The sequence below is a fragment of the Pholis gunnellus genome (genome assembly GCF_910591455.1).
Source record: "Pholis gunnellus genome assembly, chromosome: 19".
NCBI classification, from domain to species: domain Eukaryota; kingdom Metazoa; phylum Chordata; class Actinopteri; order Perciformes; family Pholidae; genus Pholis; species Pholis gunnellus.
Window position 1 is genome coordinate 17,710,488 of NC_136546.1, and position 21,503 is coordinate 17,731,990.

The 21,503-nt window shown below is 43.8% G+C and overlaps 1 protein-coding gene across 1 annotated transcript in view; it reads left to right on the forward strand.

The window, feature by feature from the left end:
* Nucleotides 1-3,118: 3,118 nt before the first annotated feature.
* pak5 (p21 protein (Cdc42/Rac)-activated kinase 5) overlaps nt 3,119-21,503 on the forward strand; it is a gene marked incomplete at its 5' end in the record, with an annotated part of 39,368 nt that continues 20,983 nt past the window's right edge. The window contains 3 exons of the mRNA XM_079180882.1: nt 3,119-3,173; nt 9,371-9,594; nt 11,622-11,666. Coding sequence (XP_079037008.1) covers nt 3,119-3,173; nt 9,371-9,594; nt 11,622-11,666 — 324 coding nt within the window. The remainder of the gene's footprint in view (nt 3,174-9,370; nt 9,595-11,621; nt 11,667-21,503) is intronic.

Below are 21,503 nucleotides of genomic sequence, written 5' to 3' on the forward strand. Positions count from 1 at the left end.
CTTTTGTCAGACAGCGACACACACTCTTCATTCCTCGGGACTGCAGAGATCTCATTTAGATAACTCCCCCTGATCTCTCGGTACCTCCCAGAGTCGCCCTCTCCTGCTGAACTCATCCATTATGTCGCCACGCGAGGAGATAGCAAACAGCTTCAGCTGATCCTTTCAGCCGATACTGAAAGATCAGCGGGAGACCCGAAGACTGAGTCTGGACCGGATATCTCAAATTCTCCATGATTTTGATGTTGCTACACCGCCAAGAGAATAACAGCCTGTTCTTTGCACTAAAATACTTTGCAGAAAATTACCATTTATCCCGTTAACAAGCAGCCGTCTTGTGACAGTTATGATGTAGCCGCCCATTAGCCATGTGGAGGGTGCTGAAGTGATGCTGTTAAAGAGTGGCCCCACTTAGCATAGCCAAATCAGCCTCAACTGCCGTAATTCTAGTTGTCTGCTTCTGTATTTAGTCTGCAGCTGCCCCTGCAGCTCCCCACCTCCAGAGCACTTACATTACCCCTCTGCATGTGTGTTTGTGCCGGGATTGAGACCCTTGCAGGTGGCTCGTGTATTTATATCCCAGTACTTGTGGAGGGGTGTGTCTGCTGCTCAAATCTCTTAACCATCAAACACATTCTCTCTCACCATAATGCTGAAGCAGCTTCGTGGGCAAGTGGGCTGATATGAAAGCTTCACATGATACAGAAGTCAGCCACATGCAACCCTCCAGTTATCGGATAATCAAAATAATTTTTGGTGACACGCCCAACCATCTGACTTCTGTGTGGAAGGATGTCACACGTCCTGGATCGGAGAATGTAATCCTCACAGTGAAGGATGAAAGCTCTGTCTCCTCTAGAAATCCTGCAATATTCATGTAACGTCTTTACTAAACTATACGCCATAGGCTCTGTCATGAACAACATAATGTGTTGTTGCTCACAAGTCATTCCTGATTGTTATGAACATACACAAACGGTCTTCTCGGTCTGAGCAGAGGATCTCTATTGAAAGACACTTCCCTCCTTCCCTGTAACGCCAGGTCCATATGTTTCAATGTTGTCATGTCACAATTCCTCGTACATTTCTCATCTTATTTTCTGCTATTTGTGGAGGAAAGACGATCTCTCGTTTGAACCTTCATAGTGGTTCATTCTAGCACAAACCCGTCGAAAATTGGAACTTCTGTGGACTTGAAGTTCATCATAAGTGTGTATTTTGAATATTTCATACAATATGCGCTTTGGGATAAATTAACCAATGTAAGAGTTCTATGAATTCTATGAATGTGTGGAACCGGGTTTCTGCAGAAACAAAGCTTCACTGCATTTTAAGGAATACGTCACCCACAAAATGACCATTTATACATCAATCACTCACCTGGAGTTCTTGAAGGTATCTTTGTGTTTCTCACACGCCACCATGGTGACTGCAGGAAACAGAGAAAAGTACAGTCATGTGTTAGTTCCCAAACACATGCATCTTCTCTAAAACCTTACTATTCAAGTGTTGTAATGTCATTTAAATGTATTCTCCATTCTCCATGGAGGCATGCAAGAAAAACAGAGTTTTCTCCACGAGTTCAACACGGGCCGAGTGATTGATATACAAATGGACATTTTGTGGGTGAAGTATTCCTTCAAAGGAACAGTGTAGCATTTAGGGGGATTTATTGGCAGACATGGTATATAATGTTAAGTTATTTAGTGTATAATCACCTGAAAATGAGAATTGTGTTTTTGTTACCTTAGACTGAGCCTTTTATATCGACATAGGGAGCGGGTCCTCTTCACGGAGCCATCTTTCTACAGTAGCCCAGAACAGACAAACAAAACACTGGCCCTGGAAAGGACCATTCACGTTTTTGCGTCGGCCACCGTAGTTCTCCTACATCCCTGGTACGCGGGAGAAGTTTCATTTGGTTGCAATCTCTAACCTCACCACTAGAACCCGCCAAAAACAACTCTATTTTGCTTCTTTGACAGGTTTCATTCATAAAAGCTGATAAATGTGCAGCTATATCAGCTTCTTGCTTTCATGAGTGGAACTGGTAACATTGTTAAACCATCAGAGCACTCACACTGATTGGCTACATAGAAGGTCAGAAGTCATTTATTTTAGTCTCTCAATATAAATGTTCAATGCTTTATTAAATTGCTTTATTGTATTAGGCCCTTGCAGAGGTGTAATTTCCCATGCACTCTCTACACACACTCTCCCTCTGTGACAGCCTCGCCCTGCTTGTGTGTGTGTGTGTGTGTGTGTTTGCCCTCACCACAGTGCCCGTCCCTGGCTGCCACAGCTGAATGTCCCCTCAGCGTCGGCAAATGGCCAGACTCTGTCACAGCCGCTGACTGGACCAGCTGTTTCTTTCTCTTTCTTCCATCTTATCTCCTCCGTCACACTATCTGTCTTCCTCCCTGTGAAAGAGGCAGTGACAGGGCGCCTGGTGGTGCAGCACTTGACACCAACGTTGATATCCGCACATGCTGGCATCAGGGGTAGACAGTTTTTAGTGTGTGTGTGTGTGTGTGTGTTTCACAGGGCAGCCGGGACACAAACACCGTCCTGTGGGTTGTGGGAACACAGAGGACACTTACACTCTCTGTTGTTTTTTTGTGGCGCTGGTGACAGACCGACAAGTAGGAAAGAGGACAGTGAAGGTCAGAGGGAGCTCAGTTTGGGACGCGGCCGGTCAAACCCAGTTAGACAAACAATGAAAGTGAAATGGCACCGGTCCGGGCTTAAGCTGTCTGGCCGTGCCTTGGCCCAGGCTGCTGGCGTAGGCACTTTTTTGTGCCCTGTGCATCTCACATGGGGAGTTATCAGAGCGTGCAGGCAGGGAGAGTCATACTGTAGCAGCAGCAGCAGTAGCAGTAGTAGTAGAAGCAGCTCGCTGGGGGCTGCAGAGGGTCCTGGATCTGACCCGATTTGTCAGTTCGATAACTTCACTGAAGTGTCGCTCCTCCGGGGAATCACTGGCTTCTTTTTTCTGCAATCATGGTTTCGGGCAGGGGACTCGCTGTTTCATGTTTTATTGAAGGAAAATTGAGGTGCATAATGGATTGTGCAATTTGACATCAGAGTGCACCGTCTGATTGTCCTGGACTGACTCGCCATGGCGTACCCAGAGCACTTTGATTGGTTGAAAGAAACCGTGAGTTTTTTGCCAGGTAAGAGCGGCGATTTAATGAGTTTGGCGTATGAGTCAGAATAAATATTGAAGAATGTTTAGATGAGATATATTCATCACCACGGCTGTAATTTAACACGTAGCAGCCTCCTGATCGTCCCAGGTCTTCAAACAAGATGTGAATGAGGGATGTTACAAACTCAACGTGTTGTAAACACTGTGCGGATGATAAAAAGCGTCTTTTTCAGCTGAAGTTGTTTACCGCTCCACAGATACATCTACGGGGAATGGGGGGGGGTGAAATGCATGTCTGTGTAAACAGTTTTTTGAGCCAATTAAATCATCTGAAGGAACAAGGTCTGGGGAGAACAAGTGAATGCAAATGGGACAAAATTGAACAGCACACAACAAAGCACAAGGACAAAGGAGGCGAGGATAACAGAACCCAAACACTAGAGATGAGGAGCACATTTCGCCTCATTTTGTGCATTTTTTCTGTCACTCAAACCAAGTCAAGCTGCATTCAGGAACACAAGAAAAGGGATAACTCCTTGAACAAACAAAATGTACCATCGGGTTTTGATTTTGTGAAACATTTGACCTTTTGATTAAATTAGGAATTCCTCCTCTTTCCCTGTAGCGGCAAACAAATCAGGGAACTTTGCCTCTCCCTAAACTTGTTTTTATCAGAGGGAACTTGTGTCCTATTCATGTTGCATTTTGAATTATGTATGAAATGTATTTGCATGTTTGCGCATGAGTGAATGCTTCTGCATCTCAATACCAAATTAAGCCTCCAAATTACAATCTAAAGGATGCAAAATTGATGTGGTGTTTTGGAAAACACATGAATACGTCACGCTGCCGCAGAGCGTTAGCGTGCGCTCAGGGACCAAAAATAGACACGGTATATATACACCAACAAATAGAGTCGCTGTTTTTGCTGTAGCGTGAGGCAGGTTTCCAGTGAAAGTGTGTGTGTGTGTGTGTGTTGAGGTGATGTACAAAAGGGGAAATGCCTGTGGAGGCTCAGATGGTGACAGATGGTTTGAAGACAAATCAGCCTGGGAGTCAGGATCTTTGCCCTGGGCCTAGAAGCCCCTTTAAGTATGTTTGTGTCAATGCATTAGTGTGATTGTACAGTATGTGGAGCGTGTGTGTGTGTGTGTCTATGCGTGGCTGAGCGTCTCTGTGTTTTGTGTGTGCAGCTTATTAAACGTGCAGATTGTGTACACGTCCATGTGGTTATGTAACACAAGATGCATTGCTTTTACCTATTCAAGGACAAGTATTCATGTGGCTGAACAATATGTGTTTTTAGTTAGCTTCACTGAGCTCTAGAGCCGTGGTTCACGACAGACTACACATTCACAGGGAGACACACATGCAGTCGCAGCTCACTCCGGTCTCACACACCTGGAATAATGGCGTTTCATGAGCTCTCCCGTATAGACCACCAGGTGCAATTTGTCACTCTTTGGCAGAATAACGTCGCAGGCATTAGTCTGCGAGTTCACAAAGTGCTTTACGATCTGCCCGTAAATTTCAGCTCAAGAGGTGCTTATGTGGCAGCCGGGAGGAGTTGTGCGGCAAGCCGTTCCTCTGGCCGCCACATGGAGGGAACTCCCGGAGGCCTCCACACTTTTAAAGCCCATCTCAGTCCAAAGTTCCCACTGTTGTGAGAGGGGAGCTGCTAAAAGCTCTGCAGGAGCATAAGTTCGTGCCTGAGCGAGCATCTCCATCTGCTGTCTTACACGCGTTCGGCGGTGTGCATGTGTTGTTGTGTCTCTTAGCAGTTGAGCCGGGCCTAGACGACTTAAGCCCCGCTAGCCTCAAATAATCTCATTCTCGAGACATACCATCTAGGTCAGGGGTTTCCATCTTCACTGTGGCTGCTTACAGACCTCAGAGAGGGTGAACGATGGTGTCCCAAAAACATTTTTGATGCCCGTCATGAAATGAAAGTCTAATAAATCTCCCCCATCTACCCAATAAACAGGAAACCACGCCTCATTTAGTTGCTGCTGCCGTTGTAGCGCGGCACCAAGCGGTGAACAGTAATCTACCACTCAGAGGTTTTAGACTTCCTCTACACGTCTAATCCGGTTCTTAGTTGGATGTTGCATTATGGGATGTGTTTTTGTTTGTACTTTGCTCCGAGGTAACAAGGGCCTCAGCTACAGCAATGTGTCAGCTGATGATTCAGCGCAAAAGGCTGCGATCAGGCCCAGTTTAGTCACCGCGTGTTTCCGTACGACTGCAGACGGCAACTTTGCAGTCGATATTTACAAAATATTTGAGCTTCGCCTTCTGTCAGACTCTTCCTTCTCCCAGGGGGATGTTGTTCAGCTTCATCCTTGACGTTGTCTTTATCGACTTTGTTTTGGGAATGTCATTTCTAATCCGCAGAACGTCAGCATGTCACAGTGTTTCATCTCGCAGGAGCCACTCGGTGTACATGCTGTGAAAAAGTAACAAGGTCAGAAACCTCAGGGTCGATTTGTGGAGGTTTAGTTGGACATCGGCCAAAAGTGGAAAGGGTTGCTGAGATGTCTGCGTTGCATTAAAGATTTGTGCTTTAGAAAAGATTAGAGCTAAGGATTGTTAAGCTTTTGCTCTTGTTGGTTATCTAAGGTTGACACCTGTGGAGAGTCTGTCTTGTGTTTTTGTGAACCATGTGATGGACCGGGACAAAGAGCAATCATGTGTTTCTTTAACTTTAATGACCAAACCAGTGGTTCTACATGTTTAAGCCAAATCATTTTTATTTGCTTTTATCTTTCATAAGAGCCAGTCAGTCCCCAAAACATGCAGACATTTTTTTTCGTTTTTTGTAATATTTTTTCCTGGATTTTTAATCAAATTTCCAAAATAAAATGTTCAATCTTCAAAGTCAATGCTTTCCAAAACACACATCTGCATTTATAACGATCGGTTAGCAGGACAGATGTCCCACGTAGTTTCAAATGGACAGATTCTGCTCAAAGTCACGTTTCTGGCCCAAAAAAGCATTCTAGTTAAAGTAGTCCAATTTACTGTGTACCTGTAAGAGAATGTTAAAATCAATGTTAATAATATCCGTACAAAAGTTGTTCAGTAACAAATTGTAATCGTCTTCTTCATCTTCTCATCTTCTCATCGTAATATTCAGCATCTGACATTTCCTTGTGAAAGCATGGCTGCTTTGCAGAGTTACTTCTCTGGTAATTACTTTGTGTTTACTGACTACTGTGCGGGTCTTCCAGCCCCGATCATCCAATAAGTTCGACATACAGCAACGATGAGTTTTTGTGCTGTTGTGTAGCTAAAACTGTCTTCAACTCTGAAGTTGACGAAATGAAACGTTGACCATTCAATGTAAATAACTGCTAATAAGATTCCAAATGAGACTGTTTATGAATGCAATACTCTGTGGCAGCTGAATGGTGAAGCTCTGTTGTCAGACCTTCACTTCAGCACCTAAATGCACCACCAGGAGGGATTCACAAATGACTTTTTTTTAAATTTAACTTGTGTTAATTAGGAAATGGTTATCAGTAGTGTAATGGTAAGCTCATGAGATACTGGACTGGACTGAAATACTTTGCACACTTGGATTTTTGCATGATCATTTAAAAAGTATTTGCTTTGACACTTAAAACATTGCATATTCTCTTTACTGTCTAAACGGAGGCTGACAGTGAATGCAGCGTGGAAAGCAGAGTTATGTAAACAAGCCTGTGGCACAAGGTTTCTCTCGATGACTTAACACGTTTTTGATCCAGCGTTGAGCTCTCTGAGGGCAGCAGTGTGCTGCATACTGTAATAATCTCTTGTGCTCCGATTGTGCTGCTGTATGCTTCACAAAGGCCTTAAGCCTTCCCGGCTTCCATCCTTTCTCCGTGACTCTTTACATTGTTGTCTCTTCTCTTTCCGTTGTTTCCTCCGTTTGTTTATTTCTCTATCTCTCTGTTCTCATCTTCCCCCCTCCCCCCCTCCTTTCTCTCCCATCTATCTCTCCATCTTTCCTGTTTGAGGCTACTAATTTGGTCTGTCTGGCTCTCCTGCAGGGCAGCAAAAGGGAAATGATTGAGAGAGATTTCTGTGATTACATTTGTTTTGCTTTTTCTGTTTGAAGTTGCGTTTAGTTTCACTCTTTGGTGACTTCCGTCGTTGCATCTGCAGAAGGTACTACCAAGTCAAAAACACTTAATCCTTTTCACAGTTAAACTTCATTCACACTTTTTAGCAAATAAGAGCAGGCCACCCCTCCATCTCTCTAATAGTTTAGCCTATTAGCAACATTTCTCTGCATCTCTGTAATAATTTAGCCATGACGGCTGAGGAGGTTAGCAGAAGGCTACGCTAAACTATTAGCAACATTTCCTCTCCATCACTTATATGCTCCACCGATATCGAAGCTCGCTAGAACCTCAAATCACAGTTTATCATCTCAAATGTAGGCAACAGTGATTCTAGCACCCAACAGCACAGCAGGATGACATTTTCCATGTGTAGCTTTATCTCTCTGCTCTGAGGGGATTCATGTTTGCCTCCAGCCTCTCCTATAAGAGGGTCTGTAAAATCCACACTTCCTCGGCTAAATGAGAGTTCTTCTTTTGTTTACTTACACGTTCTCTACGGTAGGCCTACAAAGACAGCCAGTGCAAATGAAAAATGTATACACATATTTATTTCATATGAACACTTTGATATGAACAAGACCTTTTTTTATGTGTTTACTTAAATAAAGGCTTCTTGGTTATTTTGTGCATATGTACCACACACATATGTAAATAAACAAATCAAATATTTGGTATGGGCCTGGCACAGCGGACAGTATCTGGTGTGTGTGTGTGTGTGTGTGTGTGTGTGTGTGTGTGGGGGGGGGGTGGTTGGATGACTTTGTTTTTTTCTGAGGACAATGCCTCCTAAGGGAATAACACAATGGACTCCATTCACAGCCTCACCAACAACATCATGACATTTTGTTCCTGTGATTGGACGTCATGCATCCGCCCAAATACCTCGGTGGGATCTCCACACAGTTCCTCTTGGTGGTGGAGTAAAAGCACCGCTGCCGCGTCTGCGTGTCTACATCACTAGCAAACCTTACATAAAGAAAACACCAACCCTAACTTGGCATCAGTTTTCTTCTTCTTCTCTTCGCTTCACTGCATCCGATTTTCTTCTTCTGATGTTTATATTATGTAACCCAAAGTGGACACTTTGGTTTTTCTGGCATGTTTGGACATTCTTGCTTGTTCTTCCCTTGTTTGTATCCTGCGGCATTAGAGGGCTGAGATTAGCATGCTGACCAGCAGAGTGTATAGCAGCACAATATAGGACGTTGTTGTTACAGCCAATCAGTCTGACTTATGTGGGATACTTCCAACTGTGCAGCGTGCGGGCATGGCAAGCAAAACCTAATTGATTGTTATGCTTCAGACGTTTTAATAACCAGGGTGATTATCAGCTCAGTTATCTGTATTATTAATGTGATATAGTTTGCTGTTGTAGAATGAATACCTGTATGTTTCTTACCAGACCATCTGTAAGGCTCAGTATTAGCTTGAAAGGCTGGTGAGAAATGGTTGGTGAGATATTGAAAGATCCTCAGGCATTTTTTAGACAACTTAAGATGTTGCTGCACATTAAATCTCTACAAATTATTCTTAATTTATACTCAAGATAAACACGTTTTCAAGGGAGTTTTTTCATGTTTGCTCGTTAACTCAAACAGGAGGGAACAAACGTTTTCTTCACCTTTTTTCACATTTTTAAATCGTATACATATATATATATATATATATATATCATATGTATATATATATATATTCATAACTTGGAAAGGTCATTAATCAAAACCCCTTGAACAGTACGTACTAATTAGATGTCAAAGCTTTCATACGTATCTGTGCTCTGGTGTGTGCAACATAACTTTTGATGCGTGCCTTATGTTATATGGTATTTTTAGAGGGAAAGTGCACATGATGCAAACTATATTAATAACACATTCGCCTGCATCCACTCGACCTGGTGTCATGTCACACCTTCTGTATGCAGTTAGATATTAAATGCATTCAAGGTCACAGTGATGAACCCTCCGAAAAGACACAGAATTGCACTTCAAAATGGTACTCCGCCTATACTCCACGTTACAGGCAATGTGTAGTTTTCCTCTCTGTATTTGTGTAATAAAGTCAATCAATCAATGCTGCAGTTAAAATATTTGTCTTATCTTTTGTGGTTCGCCAGGTTTGCCAGGGTTTTCCAGCATGTTTGGGAAGAAGAAGAAACGGCTGGAGATCTCAGCTCCGTCAAACTTTGAGCACCGGGTCCACACGGGCTTCGACCCGCGGGAGCAGAAGTTCACCGGGCTGCCGCAGCAATGGCAGAGCCTCCTGGCGGACACTGCCAACCGCCCCAAGCCCATGGTGGACCCCTCCTACATCACCCCCATCCAGCTGGCACCAATGAAGGTAGAGTGTGAACGGACAGAGGGCGTCAAGCCTGAGCACTGGGGACAAATCGGTATCATTTTTCTGTGACTCTGTTGTTCTTCATCCTTCTGTTTCTCCCCCACTCTCCCCCACTCTCCCCCACACCCCCTGCTCTCTCTGTCTATAGGAACTTTACATTCCTTTTTTTTACTTTTCTATCTAGCTATGGTTCACTTCACTGTCTTCACCGCTCCTTCCTCCACTTTCTATACTTTGTTGTCTTTCTTCTGAGGAGGATTTAGACCGTACTCCAGTGCCATCTGGCCACTTCACACTATTCCAATCGCCCACGTATTTGACATTTTAATCACAGCATTTACATTATATTGCTTTGAACCTGCATTAAGCAATTTGATGATGTTGGAGTAATATTGAAAACTCACTGAGTATTAAAAGCCAGACCATATAAAACACCACAGCCTTCCTTTTACGAATTTAATGTTGAATTCAGAAGCAATAAAATTAACTGTTGCTCAATTCGGTGCTTTCAGCTGCTGCAGTTTAGCTCGGTCTGATGCTGTTTGACCAGTAGCCTTTTGTGGCTAATGTTGGCTTCAGTGGCTTTATTACAAAAGCAAAACAAGAAGTAGCAAACGTTATATATATATACACATTTTAACAGTCAACTGAACCAGCTCTGTTGCCTCTAGCAAGACTTAATTGTAATTCCTCTACACCATTATACTATTATAAGTATCGAGAGGCGAAGTCCCTCCCCTTCCGGTGTCCCCCATGGACCTTATTCTGTAAAAAATGGTGTGTTTTATCCTGTGACTCTTTTTGTGAGTACACAAAACACACAGGCATCGTGGCTTCAGAGAGAGAGGTGTCATATATGCGTCTTTTGGGTGTTAAGTCATCCTAATAACGTATTTTCAGTCTTATACTTCAATAGTTTTATGACAAAATGAGTCTTTCTTGACGTGCAAAATTATATTTTAAATGGACAAACGTGTGTAATTCATGGCACAATTCAAACGGGATCAAATAATTATTTGTCTCTCGCTGTGTACATATTTTTTTCTGAAATAAAGTCAGACGGTGGCTTTACCTTCTCCATCGAAGAAAGACAAAAAGCCGCACAAAATGCTACAAAAATAGAGATTTATGACGTTTACGTTTGCTAACATACTAGCCATAAACTCTTGATGAACCCGTAGGCGTTCTGCCCCCTGCTGGTCAACAATTGCTCAATGCAGCTTTAAAGACAACGACCTCGTTTGTTTTCCATTAGACGATGTCACAATCTCAGAAGCCCTCGTGCAAACTTGTCCTTCTTTCCTCCCCATGTGACTGTGATTGCGTGTCTCCCCTTGTCTCTGAACCTTCTGAGTGTCTCCTCTGATGTGTTGTTGTTCATTGGTTCTTCTTAACACATCACATCGATTTGATCAACTGATTATAGTCATCCACACACCAAGCTGTTTGATAAAATAACAGTATTTCTCTGCACCTTTCTCTGGGTTGTAGCAGAACATGTGATTTGTTTTGAGGCTCTTCTCTCGCATACTGGTGGTATTGGAGGTTGTATTAGGCCTCATGGGTGTTCACAGAGGCACTGCTTAAGATGTGGTGTTTTTTATCTTCCATTGTGCTGTCTGTGGTCCCATCATACTGCATGTGTGAACCACTGCCCTTCAGCTTTGAGAACTAGGAGCCTCTCCTGTGTGTGTTACAACACCTGCTTACACCATTTTTGTCGACCTTGGTTAAATCTTAAAAAACACTTGCCTCATAAACACGCCACTTTTTTAACTTGACATCAAAACACTGCAGCACTTGGTTGCATTTTGTTTTGTATAAATCTAAAACAGTAAGACTAAAAGCACCATTGTGGGCATTAATCATCAAGCGAACTTGTACATTAGTCCCAGAGGAACCACTTACAGTAAAAAATACACGATCAGACATCCACATAAGTCCTGTAAGAGAGAACAGCAATATGCCACAGGAGATATCTCTGAAGAGGGGGAAACAAGAAAATAATTCTCTTGCTCTCTTCACAGATATCTCCCAAGAAAGTCCGGTCTTCCGAAACGCCGTTGCCCAAAGTATGACTTCCTCTTCCCTTCTGTTTTTAACCTCCCCTCCCTTCCTTTTTTTTTTCAATTTTTTTCTTCTGTTGGTCGCTCTCACACAGCCACAACTCCGTTGTTTTTTTTGTTTCCACATCTCTCCTCCGCTGCCTGCTGCCATGCATTCAGGTGGAGGTGGTGTGTCAGCAGGAGCAGCGAGAGACGCTGAGAATGACTCCACACATGACATAACTACATCGCTCTGCCAAGTCTTTTCTTAGGCCTCATCTCCACTCTCCTTTTGTTTCGTTTCGCATGAGCCTCCCCAGAAATGACGAGATTAAAACTGTAGCGGCATGTTCCCTTGGTTCTCCCCTCTTTTGCTATGGAGCGCCTTTGATAATGATGATGATAATCATGATGATGATAATGGTGATGGTGATGATGATGATGGGTGCTGAGATGTGAAGTGCATGTTGCCATGACAGCTGATTCTGCTCTGCTGGAGGCCACTCTGTGGAATTTAGGTCAGAAAGGGTCCGCATGTGTTAGAAGAACCCCTGCTGATCCACCTCTTGATCCGACCCAAACCAGACTAGTCCAGCTCTCCTCCTCTCACCTGTCCTGTCCTCTCCTCTCCTCCTCTCCTCTCTCCTGTCCTCTCCTGTCCTCTCCTCTCTCCTGTCCTGTTCTGCCCTGTCCTCTCCTCTCCACTTTTCTTCTCCTGTCCTCTCTTCCCCTCCTCTCTTCTCCTCTCTCCTTTCCTGTCCTGTCCTTATATCCTCTCCTCTCTCCTCTCCTCCCCTCTGCTTCTGTCTTCCTCTCTCCTCTCCTTCTTTCTCCTGTCCTGTCCTGTCCTGTCCTGTCCTGTCTTGTCCTCTCCTCCTCTCTCCTGTTCTGTCTTCTCATCCTCTTTATTCTTCTCTCCTCTACTACTTGGATACAGGGATAGGAATCACAAACATAAGATCTCTGAACTGGATTAAAATCACTGTATTTATACTGTATCACAGTATTTAGTTGCTTCTCATGTGTGTGTGTGTGTGTGTGTGTGTGTGTGTGTGTGAAACCCTGACTCCCAAGGTGGGCTGGGTTATTTATAGTGTCTCATCGATGGCCTGATATCCTTCCCTCCTGGTTGCTCTGACACTTGATTGACATGAGGCTTCCTCTGCTTGGCAGACTCCTCCAGCTCTGTCTACGAAGTGTGTGTTTGTGTTTGCGTGTGTGTTTGTGTTTGTGTGTGTATGTGTGTGTGTGCGTCTGTGCACACGCCAGGTGAGCATGGATGAAGCGGCCTCCAGTCTGGCAGACCTCCAGTGCTGTCCTCTCCAAACAGCACGGAGGGACAGAATACAGTAAAAGGTCAACATGGCGTGTGTGCATGTTTGTCTCTCTCTGCGTGCGTCAACATGTATTCTCCGAGTGTGCGTATGCGTGTGTGTGTGTGCGGTTTAGAGAGGCTGGCGTGGTCATGATGCTGAAATAACTACTACCCCTGCCCTCTGGCTTGTGCGCTCATCGTTTATTCACAAGGCTTGTAGCCTCGTTGTCAGACTGCTCATCTCAGCTGAGCATTAGTGTTGCTTAAAGCCTTGGCTCTCATCTCCTTTCTCTCTCCCCTCCTTCCTCCTCAACCACCAGCCCTCAGCACGCATGCTAATCCAGAAGTATAGGCTAACACCATGCCCTAACAGCATTTCCATGTTTAAAACATTGTGCTTGTAAAGCTTCTGCAGTCTGACAACTTGAAGTGCGGCGGTGCATGAGTAAGAGCGCCGTAACTATCTCCGTGGGAAACGTCTTCATTTCGATGTTGCACTTCTTGTTTTGATGTTGACGCTCATGGTTCGTGAACGTGGGCGGGCTGTCGTGTGACGCAAGGCTACATGTGTGTTAATGTGATGCATTCATTAGCGCCGGCTGGGGCAGAGCCGTGGCCATTATTAATGGCAGACTCATGTTGCACCTTGACTTTGACACCTCTCAAATTGCCGACTCCCATGGAGCCGAGGAAGTAATTTACCATGATGGTGTGTGTATGTGTGTGTGTGTTTGTTAATGGGTATGTACAGTGTGTCTTGGCATGCACGTGTGTGTCTTTGTGCAGGTGTGTGCTTACGCCTGCTAATGCTAATCTCCTTGTTTTCCTCTGAGCCAGTTCTTGTAAGTGAAAAAGGTGACACATGCAAAAGCAAAAGAAGTTTAGTGGGAGCAGCTTCTTCTCTCGGTGGTTTGCTGCCTCACTTCACAGGATACCACTTATTGTGTCATTTGCATTTAGATTTGGGGCTTTTTGGAAGGTGCAGAGAAACTTACGACGAGATTTATTCCCTAAATAACAAATACTGCAGTGAATTAGCAGTGTTTAGAGAATGGGGTTAGAGCCATAATAACCTGACAATAACTGTGACAAAATAAGGTGCTCAAGAAAGAAGCAGCGCGCCGTGCCTGCAGTGAATTAATAACATCATTGTTATAATGGGATTCTTTTTAAACACTAGCAGTAAAGTTTATATCCTTTACACAAGGTCAGGGCAGCGGTAAACGTGGCCAACTCACACAGAAAGACAGTAATATACTGAGTTATGAAGTAGTAGCCAATGAAGTTATAGTCCACCTGAATACATGTATATTGGTGTCAGTGTGCTGCCAAATGGGTAAAAGAATAAAAAGAGAAATGCTCATTTATCCTATCGCATGTTTTATTCGAAGGCAATTTAAATTCTTTGTCTTGATCCCATGGTTATCAAACAGCCCCCGAGACATAGACATCAGCATCAGTAAGCCAGTTAGAGAGAGAAACATAATTTATAAGGATTTAAAGACCATCATGAGACCAACTCAAAGTTTATCCTTCTTAATCCCACAGTAGCTGTAGAAGAGAGATGAACCTGGAGGTATCACAGGAATAATTTATGCTCTTCGTGTTTTAAAGGTAGTTATTCATCTCTAATACCTTCCTCAAATATCATGTTCCTCTCCTGGATAAAGATCAAATCCCCCCCTCCCTTCGGTCTTTTACAGCGAACACAGCACTGGCTGCTTCTTTTTTTCAAAAAATATAATGAACATCATTTTCATCTTGAATTATATGCCGTTTGACGCTTACAGTGGGGCTGCGTAATAATGTCAATTTCAGTCTGGCGGCATGTGGGTGGGAAGTTAATGTGATAGTAGTTTAATGGCCTTGAGTTGATCCACAGGTTTTCCTCAAGCGAATCAGATAAGAGCAGTGAGGAATGGAGACATTCGAACGCAGCTGTGACAAAATCACATGTGAGAATAACATTACAGACAGAATGGATCCTGGCCAATTAAAGCTGCCTTCAGATAATATCTTTAAAGCAACATCTAGGTTTCTGATTCTCAGCATGGACTGTATATGTGGACGTGGTCGTCATGATGTCACCCGTTGGTTTGTTTACTGCAGTTTTGAAGCCTCGAGTTCTGCATTTTGGCCGTCGCCATCTTGTTTTTTCTTTGCAACCAGTGAACGGAAGTGACCGTATTTGAACTGCGGAGGAGTGATACGGCTCTGGTAACGGCCTGTCAATCACAAGCTAACCCCGCCCTGAAGCAGACTCTGCTTTATGGTCTGTTTGACTCTAAATGGACCATCATTTACTAAATGTACCTCATTCTGTATTGAAGAAGACTTAAAACTAGCTATTGAGACCATAAACTCATGTTTACAATGTCTACTGAGGTAATAAATCAAGAGAGAAGTAGAGTCATTTTCTCATAGACTTCTATACAATCTGAATTATTTTTGCCACCAGAGGAGTCGCCCCCTGCTGTTTAAGGCACTTCAGCATTGGCTTCACTTTTCAGAGCCGGAGGGGAAGATGGCACTAAGGATGATGTTGCTTGTTGCTTGAGTCAGGAGGGTGTTGTTTGCTGCTGCAGGCGCTGCAGGAAGGGGACCATGTGGCGAGTGAGAGTACGACGTGCATGGTGTGAACTTCACAACATCTACGCATGTACTTGTTGAGGTCCATGCATATGAATCAGAAATGTGCATGATGATATTTTCTGTAATAAAGAGGTAGAAATCCTCCCCTGGATGGACACATACAGTACAGACACATAAACATGTGATTGAGCAGTGCATTCCAGGAGTTATTACACAATGAAGATGTGCTTCTTCCCTCCAGCCTGCCTTCTCTTCTCCTGTTTGTGATTTCTTGCATTTCCCCAAATGGCTGCTGACAACCTCCAGAGTACATGCCTAAACTTCTTGCATTCAGCTGCGGGTTACATGTACTGTAGGTAGTGTAGGTGGAGAGAGCTCGCTGATATTTTGGGTAGCTGAACATCTCTGCGCTGTCAAGCCCACTATAGCTGCACTGAAAATATCTCATCCTTACATCACACTGGAGGAAGAAATAATGCAACAAAATGCGCCCAGAATGGTGAGAAACACCGCCAGCAGGCCCGGCTGTTATTTATAAATGTGTCCTGTTGATTTAGGGTTCAGGGTTGATTTGTTCATGTGCTGTTTGAAGAACAGTACATGGTTGCAGATTTACACTTTTTTACGTTGCGGCTTTGGGGAAAATAACAGTTATGCTGCCAAATATCATGAAATACAGTCTTTTTTTTAACTGTAATCATCCACAAATGTCATATTTAAGTGACTTAAATGACACTGAATATTCATATATATTGACATTAGACATTTAGTCCAGGTCAGACAAAGCTGTCCCAGTGTGACAGCGAGACAAAGGACTTAACTTGCCAAGTATAAGGCACGTGACAATGGGCATGACACGCAGGGTGATAACTGGTACTTTAAATGTCAGTGGGTCAGTGGTAGCAGAGGACCCCCCCCCCCCCCCCCCCCCCCCCCACCAGCTCTTTGGCAGGTGACAGAGGTGGAAACTCGATCACTGGGTCTCTCGAAAGAGTTGCTGCCGTGGCGCAGACGGCCAGGCTTCCAGTCCAGGCCGGGGCTGGATGCAGCTGCTACCGGGCAGGGGGGACTTATTATGGCGGGGGGTCGAGGAACAACGGAGATCGGGGCCGGAGCGAGCAGGAGGGAGACAGGGAAGCTGAGGCCGGAGCGGAGGCAGCTGGTGGGAGCGGTGAAGCCGGAGGAGGCGGTGGTGTTTAAAACCCAGGCGCAGACGATTCATAATCAGTCACAGGTGGGGCGCTCGACTGTTTTCTGCTTCTGTTGAGCCAAGACTGCATGCTGGTATGCTGGCTATGCAGATTTGTGTGCGCTACAGGTCTCCTCTCTCACTGCCAAACACTTAGTATAAAACACATTAGACCAAACAGTGACGGTGCAGGTAAGCAGCTGTTCCATTCAGCATTTATTCTACTCGTTTTTGTGCCGACCTTAACAGAGACGCTGCGTTCAGAAGGTCACATATTTGACTGCGTTTCTATTTCTGGTGCATTCTTAACACTGAAGTGTGACACACCGTGAGTTATAGCCGTTCAGAGTGCGGGTTGTTTCTGGAGAGGGCAGGTATGCGCTCTGAGCACTGCATGGCTTGAGTTATTTTGGTAGCTTTGCTGGGTTTGCTGTATGTATACATATGGAAACGCAGTCTAGAGAGATAGCGTTTCTGATTGAACAGGGTCACCCGGTCTTTGCTTCAGGGGCAGGAATGCAAACTCGTGTCTTGATTGACTAGATAGAAGTGGGCTATTGCGGTTCTTACATGTGCAAGCAGGGAGCTGCTAATTTGAGTAGGATTTTTAATGCAGTGTGTATTAGTGATATTGGGTGAGCTCCAAGGCAAGATGAGTGTCCAGACTGAGAACGAACGAGGTCTAGACAAGTGCTTGGATGTGGAGCAAGTCCAGAATCTCTAGCATGTCCCCTCGTTACGTGTTGATGTAACCCAAACTTCTGTCAGATTGTATTTGTTGAAATGAGACAGTTGAGTGGCTCCTCCATCACCGTGTAGATACAGGCACACACGTTCATGCACAATGACTGCGGCATTCATTCGACTTCTTAAAGGACAGAAAAGAAAGTCGAAACACTTTGATCGATACGCGTCTAATTTCAAGTTTGATTTGAATTTGACTCGATCTTACATTGATTTTGGGATTAAATTGGTCAAAGCAGAAATAGACTTGAAGGAAAATAACTCCTGATTGATGCGTGTCCGCGCAGGCGCGCGCCCTCGTGCACCCTCGTGCACCCTCGTGCACGCACAAACAGATAGAGAGAGCATCTGTCTTTCTTGGCAGCGAGCTGAAGTGGATGGCATCGATTTAGACCTTTCTCATTCCTTCCTCCACTCTGCTCCTCCTCCCTTGCTTTCTCACTTTGTCTCTCTCTCGCGGCTGCCGTTCACAGTCACACTCGGCAAATCACCTCTCGCGGAGGCTTTCGGAGCCGCAGTCGGCGGGGGAATTTTGGCCCTCCGCAAACGTGCGTTTGCCAGGGCAGCTCAAAATGTCCTGGCTAACAACCATCCATCCTTCAGTGTGTGAATGTGGGTTCGCTTGTTTCTTTTGGAAGAACATTTAGGCTGTGAATTTTAAATAGGGAAGGATTGTTGCAGTAAAAACTGATTTGAGACGACTGCCGTGTCATACTTTAACAGTTTGTAATCGTTTGGAAGTGCTTGATCTTCTTGAACACTTTAATACTTTGTGTCCTGTGGAGTTAGAATAAATATGGAAATTCTTCATGAGGAATAACCCCTTTAGAAGAGGGTCCTCAACAACAATTACACAATATAAGCACAATTAGACAAAACATTTAACAATAGAAAAGCATTACTGCATTAAATCTTCTTCTTTTTCTTAATAACAGTAGTTAGAATATTTGCATCCTATTAAAGTGAACCGCTGCATTTAAGAATCAGCGTCATCGCTGTTAACATAAGCCAGTGAGTCTTTTCTTTGTTTCTCAGTCAGATGATACTTTCCACTTGGTGTGATTTAATGACTGGACCTGCAGTATCCTCGTGTGGCCAGATAGAAAACTACAACTCACAGTTTAGAGCTTTTCAAATAATATGCCCAATCCAGATGTTCTCCACACGTATGGATGGACTCCCTGCAAAGGTCCGTGAAGGTTTAGTTTCTGTCCCACTGTCGTATTGTCGAGTGTTTGAGGGCTCTCTCGCAGACATTTTGAGCCCTTTATGAACACTTTCTGCGAGTCTGCATTTCTGCAGGCTTCGCCTAAAGGAATTACCCATAATTCATAGCTAAAGACGTGGTTTTCTAGGGGGAAGTGCAAATGCAAACAAAGACTATATTACACAGCTTTATTCATCAAACATTTAATTTGAAGCTGTTGTAAGGCAAGAGCCTGGAACACTCAGGGAGTAAAAAAATATAAATAAATACCGACAATTGTACATAACATGTTATGACGTCGTCAAGTGCTGTCATTCGTACCATTTCAAGTCCTCTCAGCCTCTCACACTCAAACATTTAACAGGTGACGTCAGTTAAGTCCCTGAGCGTTCAGGGTTTAAGGCCCAGGGATGGGGCCCTACACTTCCTTTATCCCCGTGAAAGAATATTGAATGACAATTTAGATCTATCTATCAGCATTTCAGGCCAGATTAGTGAGCATCATTTTTATTATTTCATAAGCTTCAGCCGGGCTATTTTTACATCTGTTTTTAGGACTGGTTACCAGAGCAGGAAACTCCTGAAGAAAACTATTTTCATACACTCATACATGCAAAAAATACTATTTAATGAAGTACTTAACAGTTACATTATCTTTTTCATATTTTCGAATGTATCACATGGATTGATCGCTGTATGTAAAAGGCCAAAAGACAGTTCCCACTGTAGAAATTGAAATATTACTCTAGCTAAGTCTTGGCTAACATCTTGTTATTGATTTCCGTTCGTACTGCAGGACCTTTACTGTTTTTATCTATTTTTTTTTACACAAACAATATCAAGCTGTGAGTCAGTGACAGACTAAGACGTTTATTTATGCTAGCTGCTCTGTGAGGCTGCACTGAGCCACTGTGGTGCTTCTAGCTCAATGCTAATGCCAGTGAGCTAACATGCTCACAATGACAATGCTTGATTGCTAATGTTTAGCAGGTAATACGTTCACCATGTTCACCATTTTAGTTTAGCGTCGTGTTGGCACGCTAACATTTGCAAATCAGCACATAAAGTGGTAAACTTCACATTCGTGTAGATATAAAACGGCTTCAATCTATCGATAGTGACCTTGGCAATTGAAAATGTAACGTATAGGATGAAAGTGTGTGTGTGTGTGTGTGTGTGGGGGGGGATGAAAACGACAGCAGTGGGATAGAAGTGAGAGGAGAAAAGACAACATGAGAGCGGTCTAATGAGTGGTAAAAGGAGTAGAAAGTGAGCGTTGACTGAGATGTGATGTAGAGGCCTATGACTGGCTGACGGGCCTGAGATTAATGAGCGCCGCTGTGTAATTAATCTAAAGCGGGCAGCTGTCTGTTTATTCGTCTCGAGACTTGACAAGAAGATAACTGAGGGACACCTAATTGATCCCCTCCTCTTCGTCTTGTTGCTCTCCGTCTCCTCTCTCCTTTAGATCAGAAAGTTTCCTTGACAGTGACGGACTCACTTGGGAAACTCACGTGATTGGTCACAATGGCAAAGACACACTACTGCAGTTTGTTTATTCTACTTATTATATTTCCGAGCAATTCCTGCTGGCTATGTTTTTGAATCAACATAAATCTGCCAGCGCTTAGAGGGATGAAAAAAAAAAAAATAGAAGGGTGTCCAGGCTTTACTGCGCTAATATGCCTAAGGTCGGGGATTTGGTCCGATTGTATGTTTTGTATTTCATTATGCTTCCGCCACTAATCCATTTTGCTGGAAATCATCCCTCGTTCCACGCGTTGCACCCTGTGTGACTCATGGATCCCGGAGCTTGTAGCTGAGGCTCTACCCAGCGGAGGTCAAAGGTGACTGGGTCACACCGGTCTGAGCTGCCGGCTCGGGAGCCGTGGGGGTCGGAGGCATCCCGCCGTTTCTCCCAGCGAAGGGGCTCCACAGTCTGCCTTCAGCAGCATGTTGGCACACGATACATTTACCGATGCTGTGTACACTGATGCATTAATGCCATTGAACACCACCAGAGGCTTCTACTATTTCCTTGTGTGCTAACCTGTACTAAAAGGTGGAGTTCTTACCCTGGAGAAATATGCTAATGAGATGTCAAAAATGGGATATAAACTGTTATTTAAATATCCCAACCTCTAACTCGTGAGTTTTGGCTATAACTCACGGTGTGTCAAGAAGTCAAACTACACAGTATTTAAAAAGACAAAACGGAGATTAAAAATAATTCTGTTGCAGAATTTAGTTTTATTTTCTACCCTGATAATTATCTCGCAACCCCTTATGTTCATCATGTGACCAGGGCCGGTACATATCAAGCTGCTCGGAGTAATTTTGGTCTTAAATGTGTCAAAAGCATGTGTTTCTGTCCTTATTGTCACAATTATGAATAAGTGCCATGAATGAATGCTCCCAAGCATTCAGCTCCTACATTTGTTAAGAGGTCTCTAGTTCCACTTAGGAGTGGCTATGAAATGATGGATCCAACAATTATTTATTATATATTATTACATTGCATTATTTATATAAGTGTGAAATATAAAAATAAAACAAAGAAACTACAAATTAAACCGATTCTAAATATATAAACTTGCCATTAAACCTTTTAATGTAATGTTTTATTTTTAGGTTGACCCTTGTGTTACTCTTATTTTATCACTTAAAACGGTTCACACAGCCTTTCTTTTGGGTAGTCTTAGTTATGACAAGCTGTGCATGAAGCCGTGATGATTGATGTGACGCTTCCCTGACATGTCAGCGGCTCTGTGCAGGCCTGCTATTGGCCCTGCTGGAGTGTTGGCATTCTGGGTAGAT